Raw genomic sequence first — 21461 nt, 5'->3', positions numbered from 1 at the left:
AAGCCCAGAGAGGCTAGCTGGGCTGGCGGTAGAACCGACGAAAGTGACATAGACATCTATCAGCCCGGATTATTCATCTCACCACGAAAGGAGTCAGATACTATGACCTGCATGCATACATGGGTCTAGCCTCTGAATTAAGTGAAGAGGGTTTGTTTAAGGCTAGTCGTAACTCCTTACCTAGATATCCATCTATGGAAGCGCCCAGGCACAACAACAGCAAAGCCAGTAGATGGCTGGCAAGTCAAGTCTGTAATTGTAATCACTGAGTGATAATGTTCTCAGAAAATAGACTGTGCTTACGCTGCAGTAGCGCCGAGCCAATTAGATCTTTCATCTGGTATCTTTCGAGTTGAGCTTCCTTCCAGCGATTGTACCGCCAGCTCCCGTGGCGTCTAGCATGTAATAGCTTGTTGCTAGGTTGTACCATGCTAAAAGCGGATTGCTCATGCGGATTGAGGTCGACTCTCCGTGGCAATGAGACATGGCGCTATTCCACCCACGCGAGGGCGATACCTGCAACCATAAAGCAGCAGCAACTGGACGCTGGTTTTCAGTGATCGATACTTGACAACGTGGGGATGCGAGTCTGGACTCCGTCGGTAAAATGCCACGTGAGAGACATGGCACCATCGGCCCATCCCGCCCGGAGGCATCCCGCATTTGCGCCAATCAGAACCCATCGGCGGCTACGGAAATGGCTAGGCGTTGAACACAGCGATATATCATGGGCTTCAGCTGGGCGTCGTAGCCTCGCTACTGAAACATGTCAGAATCTTGGAAGGCTGCTTTGCAGGCTCTCAAGGATGCATTCGACCAAGAGACCACAGAAAAGAGATAATCAGCCCGGGACAAGCTGAAAGAACACAACGATGTGTTTATGTATAAAGCCACGGAGCCTCAAGAAAGTTTCTATTTTCCACACACAACTCTTCATTATCGCATTCCGACACATACATACGACTACTAGGTATTCTTTAGCCATGTGTGGTTCTTGCAATCCGGGGCTGGCCATGCTTGGCCAACATGCTCTTTCCAACATTGACACAAGCCAACTCTCCCCTGTCTCTCGCACTGGCATTGGTGCTAGTGAGGACAAACTATCCACGATCTTCTACAATGGCACCTTCATTACCATGGCTGAGCACGACCAACCTCAGTTCGACGCGCTCCTTGTTGAAGGTGACACCATCACCTTCACTGGAAGTTTAAAAGAAGCACAGGCGTGCGCTCCTGAAGCTACTCTTAAGGATCTCAACCACCAATTTCTCTTCCCCGGTTTTGTCGAGCCACACGTCCACATCATCTTCAGTGCACTCGCAAGCAACTGGTTCCTCAACCTGTCGAATCCTTCGCCGGTGACATTCGACAGCGTCTTGAAGAAGATTGGCAGCCAGACAGAGTTTCACAACGACGGACAAGTTGACTGGATCATAGGCTTTGGGTACGATCCGTCTCATGTGATCGACCACCAGGACTTGACGCTTGCGGACCTGGACAAGCTATATCCCGGCAAGAAGGTGGCAATCTACGTTCTCAATCAGTCTGAACATGTCGCGTATGTCAATTCGGAGGCTTTTGACAGACTCGGAATCACCCCTGCGAAGGTGCAGGGGGACCCGGACTACGACATGGTCAATGGCAGTCTGACGGGGATTTTGTTCGAGACAGCCGTACAGACCGTGGGGTTGCAAACGCCCCGTCCATCGCAAGACCAGTTAATTCATTTCTGCGAGACCACAATTTCGAGTTGGCAGAAGGTCGGAATCACTACCATTCACGACGCTGGCATTGGAAACACTGGTGGTTGTAAGGATGTCAATCTCTTCAAGGCATTGCCACAGATGCAGATGCGAATGTCCGGTGCCATCTTCACCCCTGCATTCCCGAAAATGTATGAGTCCTGCCGGCCACCCTTCTGTGAAGGCCAGGTCGAAATTGTGGCCGCCAAGTTTGTTGCCGACGGGTCGACCCAGGGTTTTACCGCAGCCCTCACGGAGGATTATTACGAGCTGGAAAATAAGCCGAAATACGTGCAAAACAACCCCAAGGGTATATACAATTACGCAAGTTGGACAGATCAGGCCGCTGCAATGGACCCCTGGCTAGGTGCGGGATACCAGCTGGTCGTCCATGCGAACGGGGATGCCGCTATCGACAACACCATTGCCGCCTACAAGAAAGTATTTAGCGACCATCCCGAGCGCAAAACAGACGTCATCCATCGCATCGAGCATTTCACCGTCACCAGAGACGACCAGTTCAAACCGGTCCGTGATCTCGGACTTGGTGTCAGCCACACGATTGGGCACGTCAACTTCTGGGGCAAAACTTTCGCTGGGTATGTTCTGGGAGAGCCTCGCGCGTTGCGAATCGACCCAATCAGGCAGGATATGGACAATGGCCTTCTGTGGTCTCTTCACTCCGACTCACCCGTAACCGAGCCCAACCCGTTGCAATATGTGCAAACGGCGGCTTCGCGGGTGTTGTTTGGAGGACCCCCGTTTCATGTGCTGGGGAAGTATCAGAGAGTCGATATCGCCGAGGCCTTGAAAGGCATTACTATCAACCCGGCGAAGCAGCTCGGTATTGCAGATAAAGTAGGCACGCTGGAGACATGTAAGAAGGCCGACTTTGTGATCCTCAGCAAAGATCCGCGCAAGGTCCGCGTAGCTGAGAATCTGCTGGCCGAAGTGTCGGTGATTGAGACTTGGGTGGGAGGTTCTCAAGTGCATTCTCTGAGCCCCGCTAAGTGACAAAAGACGCGGGTAATAATAGGTGATTAACCTCGAACCAGGTTGCAAATTGAAGATGCGATAAAATCATAAATCAATAAGAAAACATGACCTTCCGCCATGCTCGTGAAGTCATCCGAAATTTTGTGGCTGGTTCCCGCGTTTTCTTCCTACTTCAATGGGGATTTAATATGAAATGAGCCGGTGTCTTTGTTGACGTTCAAGAAGGTACGGGCCGGAGGTGAGGTGAGCTCTTTCCTTTCTGGAGGAAATGCCAATCGCAAATTGACCGGGTGAAGTAAGAAAAAAAACCCTCGAATCTCACCTAAGTCCTTCCAATCTCAAAAGTTTTCCTGTATTTTTCTCTCGCCAACGCACCGCCTTCTCTATCCTCCTTCGCCTTCGCCTTCTCAATTTGCTTCTCAACTACCCAGCTTCCCGACCTTCTCGGCCACAATTGCTTTTGATGGAGGCGCCGCCAATATCGCAGAGCCTTATCAATCTTACAAAACATCAACCAAGTACTTTTTGCAGTGGCTGTGGATTGAGTACAAACTTCGGGCGCCTGAAGCGGCCAAAACGCACACATTCAAGTCGACCAAAGACATCTTGCGCGCGGCCGAGACTCTCGCAGCCACCGCTATCACAGTCCCTCCCACCGTCATTAGATCTCTTCGCAATGCCATCAGCAAGCGGCAAGAGGTTCTTAGGATCTACCAGGGCCTAGGCTCCGACGATGCCGCTCACGAAGCCTTTCTTCGCAGGTAAATGCGACGTCCCTCCCAAGTCCTTTTGTTCTATATCCACTGACGATAAAATAGACTTCAAGAGACACTGAAGTTACTAACTCCTCTTGTGCCGAAACCATCATCAACTCACGCGAGCACTTCTGAGCTTGAGAGCTTGGTGGCAGCGAACCGATTCTCAGCCCTTCACATCCAAGAAGCTACCGAGTCACCTCTAACCGACACCTTTCCTCCAGAGACACAAAAGCGACACCCAGAAAGTGGACCTGCTATCTCAGCCTCTGTGGACGAGGAAATTGTCTTGGAGGATGACTCAATCATGAAAAAATACGAAGCCATACGGGAAGCATTCGCCTTCATCCGCGTAAGCACTGGAATCCAAGCTTTTGTCACAGACGGGGATACTGATATGATGAGAAGGATCTCTACAACTTGCGAATCCGACTGGAGCAGTATTGGACAGACGCAGCCGAAGGGAAATTGTCATTCGCAATTGCTTCGTGGCTGACGAGTGCAGTAGTGAGCCAAATCCAGACCTTCGCACCAACAGCGTGGCCTGGTTCCTCTCAACTTCTCATCGAACACACAGGCTTAGCGACGGCAATCTATTCGCAAGACAAGACGAATAAAGCAATCGACGCCTTGAAAATCATGTCTGAGATCCACCACCTCCATCAATTGGTGATCCTCGTCTGGAAGCAGGCTGGTCACGCTCCGAAGAATCTGGCGAACCCCTCTACAGCCATGTATATCGAAGAACTGTTAGAAGCGAAGGTAGATATTCCTACTTTCAAGAAAAGTGTGATTGGGCCAAAAAAAAGCAAGGCCTTGGAGTCTTCAAGAGACGTACGCATTCGTCATTCCGGAGTTACTTGACAACATCGACCAAGCCCTGTGTGGCAAACGCTCAATTGAGACATTTGAGAAAGGGTTCCAATGCCATCTCTCCGCTGGAGATGTGGAATTTATTGAGCAACTTGCCAGTGGGCAGATAAGCAAGCAAGCATTGTGGACCAGGCCTGCGGAAATTAACCGGAAACACACCATGACATCAAAAAACCAGGAGTTTTTGGAGAAGTCGATAATCAGAAACAGCACTTCTGAGCCACTCATCATCCTCGCTCGTCAAGTTCTCCAAACCCGCCAAAAGGTTTTGTCCAGCACTCTATACGCTGGCATCCAGATTCTTGTTTCATCCTCAAAGGCGTTTTTCTGGCCGCGGGGCGTCAAGCAAAAGGAGTGGAACTGTGGGCTCCGTCCATTACGACTCGCAATGGATATGAAGAAGAAACTGGTGCCTATGACACAAGTCATCAAGGGCTTCATTGTACACGGAATGGCAGTGCCGCTATTGCTGAAGCAGACAGAAGACTTTCACAGTGCTCTTGATGAGTACACTAGGGGAGTGCGCTGGGACCTCTACCATCAGGCCTCATGGATCGCAGGCTGCCATCTGAATGAGCTGCTTGTTGGTGCTGTGGTACTTGGACAAGCGCTGTATGATGCCATTCCTGTCATTCCAGCGGTACTGCATCTCTACAACGTTCTATGCATGTTCGACGTCGGGCTCCCCAAAATCAAAGTTCTTGAAGAGTTATGCGAGTTCTTCAAAAACGCTGCCTTTAACGGAAAACGTCCAAAGGCCAATTTCTTGACCCATTCGCGATGCTCTCTCTACTACGACTGGAAAAAGGCCGTTGAATTCGGCGATCATCTGGTTCGGCGCCCATATCTTCATGAGTCGATGTATCTCGCTCAGCATCCCTCTGAACACATCATCGACCATGAGACTATGGCAAAGTTATTCGACATAAACGCAAAGCTGCCCTTCAACGAGGCTACCGAAGCAAGACTGCGTTCGCTACGCAAAGGTATGGATATGGAAACATACCTGGACAAGGCTGAAAGGATGGCGAAGAAGGACTTCGAGCCATGCAACCCAGTCGCCAACATCAACTATTTCGACATTTTCAATGTGTGCACTAAAGTTCTCGATACCTTCGGAACTATACTCTACGAGAACTTGAAGGTGAGCCCAGAGGATACGGTTGTTCTGGGCAGTAAGATGGTGGAACCGGTTCTGAAGACGGTGGACGAAAGCCGAAACAAGGGTAGATCAGTGAGGAAGAATTTGCGACACCAACCACTTCTCAAAGACGCTATCAGTGCATTTGACAAGGTGGATAGGAACATGGCACTTCAGGACCTTTGCTGGGAGGCTTGATGTGCTTGAAGAGTTGAGTAACTGACTTGAATGATGCAACTTTGGCTATGTTCATAGATTCAGTGGTGCAGAGAATAGGAACTGGATTGTACATCAGGTATTCTCCAAGAGATCACCTATTATTCATTCTGTGCTAGAGTAACTACTTTTCCTGCAGCTCACTGTCATCATCGTCGCTATTAACACTAAGACTTCTACTATCGTCTTTTGTAGGAGAAATTCAGCGCGCAGAAGATATAGCTGCGCAAACTCGATGCTTTGAAATTGAGGTCAATTTCGGTGAGAGTCGGTCTGTCAGATCGGTGGTGTCGGTATGCTCGGTGAAGCCGCCATAGTGGACCTTAAGAGATCCGTGCGCAGCTTTTGAGATAAGATACTGAGATAAGGCGCCGATAAGCTACCTCGACGCAAAAAAGTTCTTTTTGCTTGGACGGGCATTTCAGGTCCCCGCCAATTGTCCATCCATTTTACCCATCGCATCGCCGACTCGACTGCAGACAGCAACCATGGGAAAGCGCAAGGTCACCGCCCTCGAGAAGGTCGATGTCGACTTGTAAGTTCAATTATTACCACCAGAATTCAAATGCTGACTTCTCCAGCGCGAGTCTGCAGTACAAGATCCGTCGCGATCCCCGGTCTTACGAGGAAAACTTCCTTCAGCAATGGGGCCAGTACGAGAGTCAGCGCGAGGTCTTCCTGACCTCCCCGACGACCGCGACGAGAGAGTACACCGAGTCCTTCCATAATCTCGTCGACCTGATCGCCCACACGGCCGACCTCTACCCGAAGCACGCTGCCGCTTTCCCCGACGACCTGAAGGCGATCCTGCTCCAGCACCATGAAGTGCTGCACCCCGAGCTGCGCGAGAAGATCGTCGGCAGCCTGGCGCTCCTGCGCAAGAAGGAAGTCATCGACTCGACAAGCCTCCTCACGTCGCTGTTCCCGATCCTCGTCTCCTCGCCAAGCAAGACCCTGCGCACGCTCCTCTTCCAGAAGATCCTCTCCGAGATGCGCAATGCCAACTCCAAGGGCACGAACCACCCGCTCAACCGCACCATCCAAACCGTCCTCTACAACCTCATCACCGCCGACCGCACGTCGCCCAAGGCCTTGTGGGCTGTCAAGTTGACGAGGGAGCTGTGGAAGCGCCAGATCTGGACCGATGCGAAGACTGTGGACGTCATGAAGGAGGCGTGCCTCTCGGACAACGAGAAGGTTGTCGTTGGCGCCACAAGGTTCTTCCTGGGTGGCGACAAGGAGCGCGAAGAGATGGAGGATGAGGACAGCGACGAGGAGCAGATTGACTTGCAAAAGATGAAGCACCAGATCGGCATCAACAAGAAGTCCAAGAAGCAACAGAATGCGTACAAAAAGGCTGTCTCCAAACTCCACAAGCAGGAGCGCAGCAAGAGCAAGCCTCACCCGCTCAACTTCTCCGCCTTCCACCTCCTGCACGACCCGCAGGGCTTCGCCGAGAACGTCTTCCAGAAGCACCTGCAGAACACCAAGGTCAAGTTCTCGCAAGAGAACCGGATCCTCGTCCTGCAGCTCGTCACAAGATTGGTTGGTCTGCACAAGCTGACCATCATCAGCTTGTACTCGTGGTTCATCAAGTTCCTCACCCCTCGTCAAGAATCCGTCACTTCGTACCTCGCCTGCCTGGCCCAAGGCACACACAACCTGGTGCCTCCCGATGCCGTCGAGCCCCTCATCCAGAAGATCGCCAACGAGTTTGTGTCGGAAGCTTCTGCTTCCGAGGTTGCGGCTGCTGGTTTGAACGCTATCCGTGAAATCTGTGTCAGACAACCTCTGGCGATGAGCGACACGTTGCTTCAAGATCTTGTACAGTACCGCAAGAGCAAAGACAAAGGTGTGATGATGGCTGCCAAGGGTCTTTTGTCTCTGTACAGAGAAGTAGGCGCGGAGCTGTTAATGAAGAAGGACAGAGGCAAGGACGCGACCATGGGCCTGAGGAGCGGCGAGATGAAGCAAAGGAAGTTCGGAGAGGAGGAGGTCGGAGGCATCGAGGGCATCGAGCTGTTGGCGAAGTGGAAGGAAGAGCAGCGCAAACTCAGACGCGAGGCGAAGGGTCTCCCGGCGGACGGCAGCGACAAGGACGACGAGGAGGACGATGGCTTCAACTCTGACGACTGGGAGGTCGACTCGGTTGACAGCGATGACTCTGGTGGCTGGATCGCCGTCGATCACTCTTCTGACGAAGAGGAGGAGCCGGTGCCGAAGAAGCGCAAGACGGGCGAGGAGGGCTCTGACGACGAGGATGAGGCTGATGAGGAGGACGATGCCGCCGAGATCGAGAGGATACAGAAGCTCGCGACCACCACCATCCTCACCCCCGCCGACTTGGCAAAGCTCCAAGAGCTCCGCCTGGAGGCCGGCCTGAACAAGACGCTGGGCAACCGCACGTCAAAGAGATCGAAGGAGATTGAGAAGGCCCTCGCGCGGCACCTGGACGACGGTCTTACGGCCGAGCAGATCGAGGCACCCGCGAAGCTGCGCAAGACGACAAAGGAGGAGAGAGTGGCCATGGCGAGGGAGGGCAAGCCGGACCGCGAAGAGCACAAGTCCACGAAGGCCATCCGCAAGTCGAAGAAGGACGCCGAGGGCAAGAGTACGACGAACAAGGAGAAGGCGCGCCAGAAGAATTTCTTGATGACGCTGAGCAAGGCGAAGCACAAGAACAAGCGCAGTTTGGTGCAGACGCGCAAGGTGCTTCAGGGACATATCACGAGGAGTAAGGCTGGTGGCAGACGGCGTAACGGCATGTAGACGGGCTGCTCGGTTTTGGGGTTTGTTCTTGTCTGTTGGGACAACGGCACATTTAATACAAAGATTAGATCAGCGTTTAAAATTCACATCGATCAAAGCGCATTTTGATACTGAGTCCTACATCTGCTGCTCGAACACCTCTCAAACACACTTACCGCTCGTATTGGATTCGCCCATAGCCAGAAGAGTACCCTAAAACTGTCTCCGTTGACGGTGTCCATCCCAGCCTCGCCTGCGTTTCTCATCGTGCCAGCCCGCCTTTCCCACGCGTTGGAATGCATAGAAGCAACCGATACACATACCAGCTCCCGGCGCGCGGACGGGTTCTTTGCCGCATCCACACATCTGGCTCCCAAACACAGGGTGTTCCGGGCTATCGGGTGGTGTCGGGCTTCTAGGCGGCCTAGAATTCCGCCGTTGACATCTGGCAGGCGGTGACGGGCTTCTAGGCGGCGAACTACGCCGTCTACGACGAGGAAGCAAAGCGTCGAAGATCGACCGCCGTCGGGGAGGCGGTGTGGGATTTCTAGACGGCGAACGTCGACGTCGTGGAGGCGAAGCGTCATAGATTGAGTGCCGCCGGGAGGGCGGCGATCGAGCCCGGCTCTGACGGCGAGCCTGGGTGTCTCTATCTCTATCACAAGTCCCGCAAAGCCGGTTGGGCGAGGGACGACATCCCTGGCCGCAGTTGGCGCAGGCGATGGCCTCATATCCGTCCTGGTCACGTCCTCCGCTATACAAGTCACGGTAAGCGCAGTTCCCGCAGTGTGTCTTACCTGGTTCTGCCCGGGCGCGATCGCAGATGGAGCAGATTCTCTGTTGCGGATAGATGGTTACCGGCTCGTCCATGTTGACGCCGGGGACGTTGGGCCTGCCGTAGTGTGACTGGCGGCGCTCCTCGCGGGTGTTCGGAACAGAGGCCTGCTCGGCGGAGATACACTGGTGGCAACGGCTGCGGCTGTAAGCTGCCCTATTTCGGTTACACTGTGAGCAGAAGGGGCGGTTATCAGGTCTCGGTGGAAAGAGATTTCCTTCGAAGTGGATGCTCGGCGTGCTGAAGGCTGCGTCTGCGGCGATGCACTCTGGACAGAAGGTGCAGCCAGAGGATGGACGTGATCGTCCGCAGCGCGCACAAAGGGGTCCTGGGGTTCGCCGACTATTGTTCGCCTGCTGGTGGGCTCGGGCAGCGATTTCGGCGTTGCGTATGTTTTGCCGGCGGCAGTTTTCGCAGATAGTCTCAATGGGTTGGCCGTTGGGACCCATACCGTAGAGGCCTAGGGGTGTCGTTCTACATTGAGGGCATATTCTGACGGGGACATACTGAGGGCGGTACATGATTGACTGTAATCTTGGACTTGGAGAGCTTTGGGAGAGATTGACGGCGAGATCGTGTAGTAAATGGCGGACCTGCGTGATGTTAGAGCTTACCTGAAGCTGAGAGCGCAATGCTGATATAGTCTGATGATGTTGTGAATGTTTAGTAAGTGAGCATCTTCAAGGCAGACTGCAATGAGAGACTATATGTAGGCGATGCCTATCAGGTTGATTCATTCCATCTATCCAGGACCCTCATAGAACAAGCACGTTGTCCTCAAGAAGACCCCAGACAACAAACGATGTAAGAGCCCGCATTGTGTCGAGCGACTTTGTTGTTTTGGCTGTTGAACCTGGGCATCTACCCGGGCTTTGAGCACGGGGACTGAGCATGCAAAAGGACCCGGATTATTACTTTTGATATGATTCTGTGGTTCTGTGAATAGAAATTGTCTCGGACTGTGATTGGACATACCTTCGAACATTGTCCACGAGCTTCAACATAGTACCGGCGGGGTTCGGCGATCCAAAATTCCTACGACCGCGGAAAGGATTTTGGGTTTCGAAGGATCAGTGAATCAACACTCATGAGCCGCGAAAGTCTCGATCCTCTTCATAATGGGTGAAGGTTCTGGCCGGCGCCCATCCTCGATGCTATAATTGTTTGGGCCGCCCGCGAATGTGAAAGTAACGTCTTTCCTCCAAGTTCCATCGTCCACGCTTCGCACAAGCAGCGCCCTTTCTCTGCTAGCCACAGCGATATCAGGATCTCAAATGTTTCGAGAATTGCTACGTCGTCTTTTTCGCAGGCGGAAAGCTTGCTATCAATCAGACAGTTCGATTTCATCCACGACGAATCTCATCCCTCCAGAGATCCCCCCGCTCGCAATGCCTACGATTCCGAACGATCTCATAGAGAAATGCCGTGACGACGCGGACTTGAATGAATCACAACTTTACACGGGCTATTCACTGTCACACAACGCCAAACGCCGAGATAACATGAAGAGATGCATCCTGTACCGACTTCCTCGCGATGTGCTTCTCATCATCGTCAGTTGTTTAGATCTGGCCGACCTCGGTGTCCTGCGACAAACCTCCCCTCTGTTCCGGTCACTCATTTCAAATATTCCCACAGAGGATTTATGTTGGGAGAAAACGAGAAGAACAGTTTTTAAACGCACCGAGAGAGATAGACATGAGTGTCAAAAATGTCGGATTCGCAGAGCAAAGTCCACCGAGAAAGCATGGGATGGTACGGAGTGCCTTCACGCGTACTGCCTTAAGTGCAAAGAACCGCATTACGGACCATGTTTCTCCACTGGCGGCTTTCGACGACCCCGCAAGTGCATTGGCTGGGAGGGAAAGCTGAGACTGTGTCGCCATGTCTCAGTGTCATTGTTGAAGCCCTTGGCTCGGGCACCTGTGGACGTACGGAGGGATGTTATCATTGCCCAGTGCACGAGATGCACCACAGAACTAAAGTTGGAACCCGGAGAAGAGCCTCCAAAGCTTTTTCGCCGGTTTGCGGGGCTCTTCTCGGGAAGAGGAGAATATTATCTGGAGACAGGGTTCAGAGTCAGAGTCTGCACCGTTGAGAGAGGACACCTTGTCACCAAAGACCTGCTTCGAGAAAGCCTTCGAAGATTTGTGGACATGGAAATCTTATGCCGCCACATCACATCCGACATGGAGGCTCTTCTGGAGCCTTTCTACCACGAAGACTGTGTGTGCTTCAGGCGACTGAGCGCATCATACACGCGAGGTGATAATGAGTCTTTTGACCCTGGATGTCGAAAAGAACAGAGCAAGACGAAGCAGTGTGCCGCGGCCAAGGATGCAGCCGAGAACGTCGGCCGCTTCATGTCGGTCACTTCAGACTCCAAACGCCATGTCGCGCTCTGCAAAACATGCCTCAGCTGCTACATATGGACCACAGAAGGTCGCAATATTTACCTGTCAAGGCACACGCGGATTGCGCAATTTGAAGACTACCCAAGCGAGACTACTCGGACGGTCGCACAGTGCCGGGTCAAGAAGACGTTTTTCAAACATTCCATGTCACTCCTAATCCCTCATCTGGACCCGCTCACATATCGTGGAAACTCAACGAGCAGGTCCATGGGCTTTTGCAATGATCGAGGGTGTAAGAACTATGGGGTCAATAGGCGCACAAGATACTTGGCAGAGCCGTTTGGGGTATTCTACAGCAAGGAACGCCTTCTTGATTATATTGCAAAATGCTAGTAGAGGTTGATAGATCTAATATTCTGAGTCGTAATAAGAATGCAATTCGTTTAGCAGCCTGGGACTTGGAGCTTGTTGATTATGGAGAAAAACAGTGATTTTACCTTTAATTCAAGAAAAAGGTGATTCAAAAATATCTTCGACGAATATGAAAAAGTACTGCCAATGGCATGAGCAAGTTTATTACCTACCAAGCGTGATGGAAGTTGACGCTTGCCGGGTGCGTCCCTTCATGGTGTGTTGCGGGGCGGTGGACGTCAAGTAATGGTTCTCAGCCCTAGTAGCCCAGATCGTCTAGTTGGTTAGGATGATACGTTGTGGTCTCCATCACTCAGCGATACCGTGTTGACGGCGGTTCGAATCCGCCTCTGGGCACAAAATCTTTTGCATTTTGGGTATTTACGTAATCTAGTCTACTTTTGTTTGACCTGCGCAACTTTCAACGGCACAAATTCACATGCGGTGTCGACGTTGAGACCGTTGCTCGCAGAAAACAGCGAGAAAATGCCAAGGTTTCCTATGTGGGGCGCCCGGGATCGTCATCCCGGGCGGCGCCACAAGGGCCCTGGACCAGATCACGGCAAGCGGCCGATATGCCGGAACTTTAATGACAACGAACCTCATCTTACCTGTACTGTTTCTGACGGCGAGCTCTCTCATACATGAGAACTACGAGGATTCCAAATACAAAGCCAGCGTGGCAAGTCCTGCTGCCTACCGGCACCTTTGCCTCCATCAAATGGAAGCGCACGCCAACCTAGTCGCAGTTGGCACAATCGCGGCAGTTACGGTGCAAAGTTGACGAAATCTGCAGGTTTGGGACGCCATGCTTCAATTCAAAGCTCGACTTTCTGACACTCAGTCTGAGTTCTTCCATGATTCCAATCCCCGCCATGATTGATCCAGATTGATCCAGATTGCATCATAGTCTTGGCCTGGTACCACCTTCCAAGCACGGAAGACAGAAGCTAGTTGATGCTGTTCGATGCAACCATACACAACGGGTAACGGCAAATGCAAGGAGCAATGCGGAGGAGACAGCTGTCAAAGTCCTTCAGCATGTGAAGAAGCCCAAAACGCCGGCCATCCGAGTAGCATCCAGATTCTCCAACCTTCCCGGCAAGCTGTAGTTTGGTTCAGCTTATCGTCCTGCTGCAAGTAAATCTGTAACAAAGCAATCCGCCGCCAAAGATGGCCCCTCTGTCAGGGTGATCCTCTGCAAGAGCAAACAGCTTCCTCTTCCGGGCGTACAGAAGTCCCTGGACGTCTCGCATCTCACTTTCGGCCTGACGGGGCCTTCTTCTTGCCACGACCGCTCTTCACAAGAGGCTTGTCGGCATTCGGGAAGAAAATGTCGTCGTCGTCAAATGTGTAGGCGGGCGGCGTGGGGGTCGTAGTCTGAGGCTGGACGCTGCGGTTCGGCGGGGTCTTCGGGATGCCGTGATGATCAACAGCGACGCCAGCTGCGTTAGGCGCAGACGCGGAGCGGGAAGGTGGCTTGTCGAACGGGCCGCCGAGGGCGTTTGAGATGCGACGCTTCTTGGGCACATGCAACTGGTCGGAGCCGCTCGTGGGAGGCGTGTGGGCTGGATCTTCACTGTCAGAACGGAGGACCAGGCCATGATGAGAAGGAGGGATTCGAAGGGGGCCGCAGGAGGTCGATGAGGCTCACCCGGAACGGGCAGGAACGCGACCGCGATGAGACGCGGGCGGCAGATGTGAGATGAAGTGGGTGGATGGGCAACGCCGGAGTCGTGTGCGGACTGCAAAGGGGACTGGAGATCATACCGTGGGCGCGTGCGGCCATCAACTTTGCAGCCTCGGCGGCTTTGGCCTGGTGGTAGACCAGCTCGACTGCAGATTCGGATGTTAGCGATCTCCTGCCGCTGTGAGAAGGTGGGATCTTAGGGGGAGATCCCGATGTGAGTGGGGAGTGGTGGGGGATATGCGCGCGTGTGTCTCTGTGTTGGTGTGGGTGGATGGCGATATCGTGGGTGAGCGGCGTTCCGTGTTTTGACGACGTACCTTGGTGCTGAACGGGAGGCGAGTAAGCGGAAGGTGCCACCGGTGGCATAATCGCGACAGGAGTGAAGGATCTTGCGGATGGATTGAGATTCGGCTGCTGCTGCGGCTGCTGCAGAGACGGATTAGGTGGAGGAATGGCACCGCTGCCAGAGTTTGATGGGCGAGGTTTCATTCTGCCACGACGCCGTCGGCGATGGTCCATCTGTCAGATGGCTGGCGTAGCTATTGGACTATGGTCGCAAGTCTACATTGATGCTTTTGGAGGTGGGAAAAATCAGCATATTGTCCTGGTGGAGAGGTCGCTGCCTGAATGAGGCTTGTTTTGATCAAAGCTCAGATCGCAGAAGCGTATTCGCAGTATTCCATTGTTCCGCAATTTGAGCAAAGCTGCTAGACAAGACTGGAAGGAGCCAGTGTTATCTTTGAAGAATGAACAAAGGCGCTGACATTCACTCAGCTTCCAAAGCGGGAAATAGAAACTCTGAAAAGGTCTCCTTTCTTCATCGTCGACTTTTGATCATTCGAAGCCTTTGAAGTATTTTTAAACTATTGAATTCGATGGGTTCTATTTCTGAGGAATCTAATTCCATGTAATATGCAAGCACTCGCGAAAAGTCCATTCTCGAGCAATTTATTTCATATCATGGTAACTCGTAGAACAAAATAATTGAAGAGATACACACCTTTAGGCAAATACGTCAAGGGCATACCTTTCCCATGTTTTCAGATGTCAAATCTTGAATCATAAGCATCACTCAAAGTTTTGATTTATTACAGAAGATTTACTTATCACAATTGTGAGCTCATGAAGGAAATCCAGAAAAGTCATGATAATCGTTCTGCAGGCTGTTGAGGATTGGACTACTGTAGCTTTCCACGGCACATTGAAATTGCTCCCAAAAATCAAGTCCGGAATGTGGGAGTACCTTCCTTCACTCTTAAACTGGGCCTCACAGAGCTTACACGTTCTACACTAAGAAGACAGAAACTGTGAATAGGACCTACCGCAGGAAACTCGACAGCCATCATCATCAAGGACGCCATGAGAATCTCAAACGCCTTTCGTTAATGATGGGAATGTCGTGTTGTCTGTTATTTTGCCAAGACATTCTGCCAAGAAGAGAGATGGAATCACGGCAAGATGATCCTCTCCCGAACGGAGATATCATCGGTTTCCGCCACGCCTCCTCAAAAGCCAGGTGATATCGTCTTGTCATGTCAATGCAGGAATGGAGACTGCAAAGATGCCTTGCATCCTTCAACACCTCAATATTTCCTGCATGCGCGCGTGGACGTGGAACTGGAAGTTGCTCCCAGCCACCTCTGTTGTTATTCCGACATCGGTTGGCGGTCGCAGGAGACCAGGGGGTGGGATGAGAAAAGAAAAGCGACGTCACAAAGGGGACCTTTTGCGCAAGTTCGAAAATGACTCGGAACAAGAAAGCAAATCGTCTGTCGACGAGATCCGCAGAAAAAAAAAAAAAAGAAAAGAAAAACAAACAAAGCTGGCGCGAAGTTGACCAAGTTACCTACCAAGAAGAAAGCTGCAGATGAGATGCAACTCTGTTCGAGATGCAGTCCCAAGCGCAGCATTCCAGACCACACACATACACCTTGCAGCTACCTTGACAACCCAGGAGGAACCTTGAGAGAAGACAGGAGCTGCGAGGAAACACAACCCGCAGCGAGGCCACCCCACACCAGCTCCGTGGGACTCCACCGCGGTCGGGACTCCGATGCAGAATGGACGGCGCAAACGGCTCGGAGGAGATGGCTCGTTGCGGCAACTGCGAGGTGATCGTCCGCATTGCGTTCTCTTCGTCTGGATGCAACCCCTCTGGAGTCTGGAGATGTGGTGATGACTGGCGGAAAGAAGGAAAAAAAAACGTTGAAACGTCTTTGCGAAAACCGGTTGGAGGAGAACGAGATCGCAGCCCGCGCGCCACGCGCGCATATGTCGGTTACATGCCTAGATGCTGGCAAACGGTTGTTCTGGTTGTCCCTTCAATATTTTTGCTTCTTCTCTTTACATCAGCATCTGTCATCTTCATCATCTTGGCAAAGATGCTGCCAAATGCAAGCCGAGACGTTGGCTATTCCTTGCATGTGACGTTTGTCGAATTTAGGCGCGACAGATCCGCGTCTTTCGGTGGCAGGATGGTGTGCTTCCCTTTCCTCTTCTGTGCCGCGCCGGCAAGTCTGGTCTCTTGTCCTGGGCCTCTAGAAACGGCCGCCTTGTTGTCGTTGGGGGAGCTTCGCTTCGGCTGAGTGACGTGAGGTTGCAGCGGCAGCAAAGAAGTTCCGGACTGGGAATGGCCCTTCGACCCCGGGATGTTGTAGCGTAAACGGAATCGAGATGTCCGCGTCTAAATCGTTTCCCCCCACGGACGGTCGGCCCCATGGGTTACACCGACCGGGTCTGCGTCCGGTATCAGGAACGATGAGTACTGCTGCTCTCACTCCCTCTCTCGAGGTAAACAAAAAAATTGCACAAGGGGAGCTTCCAAACAAGTTTGACCAGGCGCGGATCGCGGGGGCAGAAAATCACACCACTCGAGCCCACCCCATGCAGATTGATTAGATTGCGTTGCAGCCCCCCCATCTCGATCTGGACCTTCGGGGGGATCCTCCACATGGCGTAGGATTGGTGCCTTGGGTAGCTTCAGTAAGCTCTTCGTAAACGGCGAGCTCGTCGGTCATAGGACCAGAGTCAAGGGAACCTGCAGACGCGAAGGTGGTTTCGTTCCAAGGAAGCTGCCCTGAAAATGGCTCTCTGACGATCCTCCGAGTCGATCCCGAGCTGCCCGTCGTGGGCCGCGTCCCGCCTCGTCGCGCCAAAGAGCAGAGCAAGCAGGTTGATAGAGAAACTCCAAACGAGGTCCCAGTTTTCGCCCGCACGATCTTCTGAACTGGCCGATCACAGTGGGATTCTCTACTGTCGTATGCCGGTAGCCAGCAAGCGATGGCACGCTGCGTCTCATTTTTTGCGGGCTCGTATTCCGGCGGGCAGACGGTCCAGGCTCGGCCGAGAAGGTGGTTAATTGCGACAACCACCAACGGGCTCGTCTGGTCTCCGCCCACCGGCAGTGAGGGTATCCACTCCGCTGGCCGGGGCCGTTGATGGCAGAGTGCGTTGTGTCGATGTCATTTGTGGACTTGCTGTGACGACAGACGGGCAGACCCTTCAAGGTCGCAAAGAAGGTTTGTGAAAGTGCCTGCATGAAGCACACAACTAGGTTCCACGTTTTTCCGGGGCGGGGAGGGCGCAGGGGGGGGACCAGGACTGCATGATATCCCGTCCAGACTTGCAGATTTGACGACGGAGCCATCGCGGGTGTGAGGGGGCGGAACGTTGTAGCTTGTGGTCGAGGCTGGTTGATGTGCAAGGCGCTGTCCAAGTTTCCTGTTTGAGAGGTCAACGGCCAGGTTCAACCCGTGGTCGGACAAGGACATGGCTTTCTCACGGCGCCGCCTGCATGACCTTCTCAACGGGGAAGGAGGCGTTTTCATGTGTCAACCAACGGCCTGCGGTGTAGGCGTGTGGATCTGGAGGGCCGGTCGTGATGGGAGGATTCGCGCGGCGAACCCTGGTGGTTGATGCAACTCAAGACGGCTGTACGTTGAGAGATTTTCACGTCTCTTGCATCCGGTCTCGATGCATTCGTCCCTGACGCATTCGGAAGGTTACCGGCGATGTGTCGACGAGGGAAGGGCGAGAAATTGTCTCAAGGAGGGAAGGTTGGGCAACGGTGGCCCAAGGAGGTCTGTCAAGATATTTAAAGTCGTGAGGGACCGCCGACGTTGGATGACTCTACCCGGACCACAGGAGCATTTACTCCCTCGAATCAGTGAGGATTTGGAATAGTCGACATCATCATTTGGAATTCATTTGGAATTTATCCCTGCCCCGTTGCTCTTTTGTTGCTATTTTAGTAGCCACGCAGCCAGCAGACATGCAGAACCAAGTGGCCAAAGACTCGGCATCAACTCCGGTTGGGCCGCCTCCCCTCTCCTTCACCCAAGGACCACGAATCACAGCAAACTATCCCACCGTCACCGCCGCCTTCTATCATCATGCAGAGACTCAGCCTGATGTCACTGCAGGCCGCGACCTGTCGGCACCCCAGATTCGAGAGATCACATACGGCGAGCTCGCTCGTCGAGCCAACCAGCTCTCCAGGAAACTGACCAAGCTTGGCGTCAGACCCGGAGATCGTGTCCCGCTTGTCGTAAAGCGAGGCATTGACATGTTGGTTGGCATTGTTGCGATCCTGTCTTGTGGAGCGCAGTATGTGCCCCTCGATGGTGGTGTGGTTCCCGACTCTACGCTCCGCTTCGTCCTCGAGCAGGCCGGAGGCAAGCACGTCCTCTGCCTCAACTCGACAAAACATCGCTTCGAGACCCTCGGGGTGCCTTGTGAGACCTTGGTGATTGACGAAGAGCGGGAGAAGGATCCCGAGCATGCGCAAATCCTGCCCTATCAGGACTTAGCTGAGACACACCACGGCTGCTATGTGATCTACACTTCAGGTACGCGATCTGGCCAGCTGCCAATTAGACACCATGGTACGATTACTGACGAATTGTCTTTACAGGAACTACGGGTACTCCGAAAGGGGTGGATGTCACCCACAAGAACGTGACTAACCTGGTGTGCCTGTCGCCCGGGAATCTGGGTATCTCGGCCGGTACCAGAGTGGGCCAGGTACTGAATATCAGTTTCGACATGGGTAAGTTGCCAAAAAGAAAAGCCCGTCTCACAAAAAACAACTTTGCTGATTAGTTTGAAAGCGGCGTGGGAGATGCTAGGTTGCCTCTGCAACGGCGGAACCCTGGTTCTTCGAGGCTCAAAATGGGAACCCTGCATCCGAGAGGTACGAAGAAAAACGCCACAGATTTCTCTCACAAAGATCAGCGCAACTAACTCGAGCTTATCCCCAGATCCAAGTTCTGATCTGCACACCCAGCATCTTGGCCAAGTACGATCCCCGGGAATATTCCAACATCCGGGTTGCTGCGACCGCCGGCGAACCTAGTTCCCAGAGGTAAGTCAAACGCCACGAAATTCTACCTCATTGATAATTCGCTGATTTGGTTTTGCTTTAGACTTGCCGATCTTTGGGGAGCTCACGCAAAGTACTACAACTGCTGTGGTCCTACCGAGACAACGATTGTCAACACCATGCACCTCCACCAACCAGGACAGACCTTGACCATTGGCAAGCCAACCCCCAATAACACCGTCTATGTTCTCGATGATGAAGGAAACTCTCTCGGGGTTGGTGAGCCCGGCGTTATGTGGGCCGGTGGACATGGCATCTCTCGGGGATACGTCTCCCTCCCCGAAAAAACGGCTGAGAGATACAAACTTGATCCTTTCGCCAATGACGGGTAAGTAGTTTTGTTGCTAGCGCTGGGTACATTGCTGACCATTCGAAACAGATCCATGATGTACAACACCGGAGATCTTGGACGATGGAGGCAAGACGGGTCGATCGACATCCTCGGAAGAGTCGATGACCAGATCAAGATCAAGGTGCGCAAGACTTGTGTCATATTCCCGTCTTACATCCTCGCTAACAGCACCTGTACAGGGTTTCCGAGTCGAACTCGATGGAGTCACCTCTTCAATCAACTCATGCCCCGTTGTCTCAAGGGCAACTGCCCTCCTGATCGACAACGAGATCCACGGCTTCGTCGCCCCCAAGGACTGCGACCTCGACACCATCCAGGTCCACGTCCGCGCCCGTCAGCCCTACTACGCCGTCCCAACAAAATTCCACTTCCTCGATGCCTTGCCCCTTACTTCAAACGGCAAGGTGGATAAGCGGGCTCTGAAGGACATGGTCACCGAGGACACCATCGACAAGAAGGAGCCCAACGTCACCGTCAGAGAGACCAGCTCCAAGGAGTCCCTCTCCGTGGACAGCCAGTCCACCACCGCCGACGAGAAGTCCCAGTCTTCCTCGTCCAGCTTCACCGAGATCGACGAGAAGCTCGACCTCGACCGCGAAATTCCCGGAAAGACCTTGGATCGCCCCTACCGCGGCTTCGTCCACCGCATCGCCATCGTCTACCGCCGCCTGTTTACGATCGTCGGGCTCTTCAACATTGGCGCCGTCATCGCCCTCATCTTTGCCGGCTTCACCAGAGACTGGCTCGGTACCCTCACGGCCATCAACCTCCTCGTCGCCGTCTTGGCACGTCAAGACTTTGTCATCAACGCCATGTACACCATCACCTGCAACGTCCCCAAGTCCTGGCCCCTCAGCATCAGGAAGCGATGCGCAAAGATCTTCCACTTTGGTGGCGTTCACTCGGGCGCGGCTGTCTCTGCGGGTGCTTGGCTGCTCGCGTCAAACATCAGCTCTGAGGTTTGCCAACTGACTGAGTGTCCGAACTGGGGCCACCAATCCATCGCCTCCAAGGTCATCTCTTGGTTGCTGACCGGGCTGTTCACCATCACCATCGCCCTGGCCTGGCCCGGATTCAGGAAGAAGCACCACGACATGTTCGAGAAGACCCATCGCTTTGTAGGATGGACTATGCTCGGCCTCTTCTGGGCTCAGATCGTGCTCGCTGCCAACGACGGCAAGGTCTCATCCATGTCTCTCGGCGAAGCCTGCGTCCGCACCCCTGGCTTCTGGATGCTCGCCTTGGCAACCCTCAGCATCGCGTCATCCTGGTTCTTCCTCCGCAAGGTTCCCGTCGACGCCGAGGTCCTCTCCAACCACGCCGTCAGACTTCACTTTGACTACACCGTCCCCGTCAACGGCAGCTTCGCCCGCCTCTCCATGAGACCTCTCCTCGAGTGGCACTCTTTCGCAACCATCCCAGCTCCCAGGCCTGTGGGAGGACGCCCCAAGGGATTCTCTCTGGTCGTCTCTAACGCAGGCGACTGGACCAAGAACGCCATCCAGAAGCCCCCCACGCACATCTGGGTGCGCGGTGTCCCGACCTGTGGTGTCATGCGCATTGCCACCTGCTTCAACCGCATCGTCGTCATCGCTACCGGCTCCGGCATTGGTCCTCTTCTCGGCCATATCCAGGAGCAGAGCTGTGCGACTCAGCTCATCTGGTCCACGCCGAAGCCCGAGCAGACTTTCGGAAAGGAGCTGCTCGATAACATCAAGGAGAAGATCCCCAACGCGGTCATCCACGACACCAAGGTGTCTGGCCGTCCTGACCTGGTCAAGATGGGATACAACCTGGCGAAGAGCTTTGATGCGGAGGCTGTCATCATCATTGCGAACGAGAAGATCACCAAGAAGGTGGTCTATGGTCTCGAGACCCGAGGTGTTCCTGCCTACGGTGCCATTTGGGACTCTTGAGTGAGTTTGGATTGGGGTGGAAGCTATGTGTCTAGTGAAAAGCGATAAGAGG

The 21461-nt window shown here is 53.3% G+C and overlaps 4 protein-coding genes across 4 annotated transcripts; 3 read left to right on the top strand and 1 right to left on the bottom strand.

Annotated features, from left to right (window-relative positions):
- Nucleotides 1–1013: 1013 nt before the first annotated feature.
- Nucleotides 1014–5705, top strand: ytcJ-5 (putative amidohydrolase YtcJ; the record flags this gene model as incomplete). The annotated part of the gene is made up of 5 exons (XM_032034738.2): nucleotides 1014–2695; nucleotides 3170–3499; nucleotides 3557–3845; nucleotides 3902–4255; nucleotides 4545–5705. 5 exons carry the CDS (start codon nucleotides 1014–1016, stop codon nucleotides 5703–5705), a joined length of 3816 nt encoding a protein of 1271 aa, XP_031886043.2.
- A 506-nt stretch (nucleotides 5706–6211) lies between these two features.
- SDA1 lies at nucleotides 6212–8492 on the top strand (the record flags this gene model as incomplete). Its single annotated transcript, XM_032034737.1, has 2 exons — nucleotides 6212–6258; nucleotides 6305–8492. The coding sequence occupies 2 exons, from the start codon at nucleotides 6212–6214 to the stop codon at nucleotides 8490–8492; spliced, it is 2235 nt and encodes a 744-aa protein (XP_031886211.1).
- Nucleotides 8493–13328: 4836 nt separating this feature from the next.
- Nucleotides 13329–14127, bottom strand: CGGC5_v009262 (uncharacterized protein; the record flags this gene model as incomplete). The annotated part of the gene is made up of 3 exons (XM_032034735.1): nucleotides 13329–13639; nucleotides 13842–13907; nucleotides 14079–14127. 3 exons carry the CDS (start codon nucleotides 14125–14127, stop codon nucleotides 13329–13331), a joined length of 426 nt encoding a protein of 141 aa, XP_031886047.1.
- A 3904-nt stretch (nucleotides 14128–18031) lies between these two features.
- On the top strand, nucleotides 18032–21409 carry CGGC5_v009261 (Adenylate-forming reductase; the record flags this gene model as incomplete). Its single annotated transcript, XM_032034734.1, has 7 exons — nucleotides 18032–18608; nucleotides 18674–18808; nucleotides 18870–18952; nucleotides 19020–19123; nucleotides 19185–19469; nucleotides 19521–19614; nucleotides 19673–21409. The coding sequence occupies 7 exons, from the start codon at nucleotides 18032–18034 to the stop codon at nucleotides 21407–21409; spliced, it is 3015 nt and encodes a 1004-aa protein (XP_031886046.1).
- Nucleotides 21410–21461: the final 52 nt, after the last annotated feature.

This window comes from Colletotrichum fructicola (assembly GCF_000319635.2).
Source record: "Colletotrichum fructicola Nara gc5 chromosome Unknown KSG_Nara_v1_contig05, whole genome shotgun sequence".
In the NCBI taxonomy this organism is placed as follows: domain Eukaryota; kingdom Fungi; phylum Ascomycota; class Sordariomycetes; order Glomerellales; family Glomerellaceae; genus Colletotrichum; species Colletotrichum fructicola.
The sequence above is the reverse complement of the archived record's forward strand: the minus strand, read 5'-3'. Positions and strand labels throughout refer to the sequence as shown.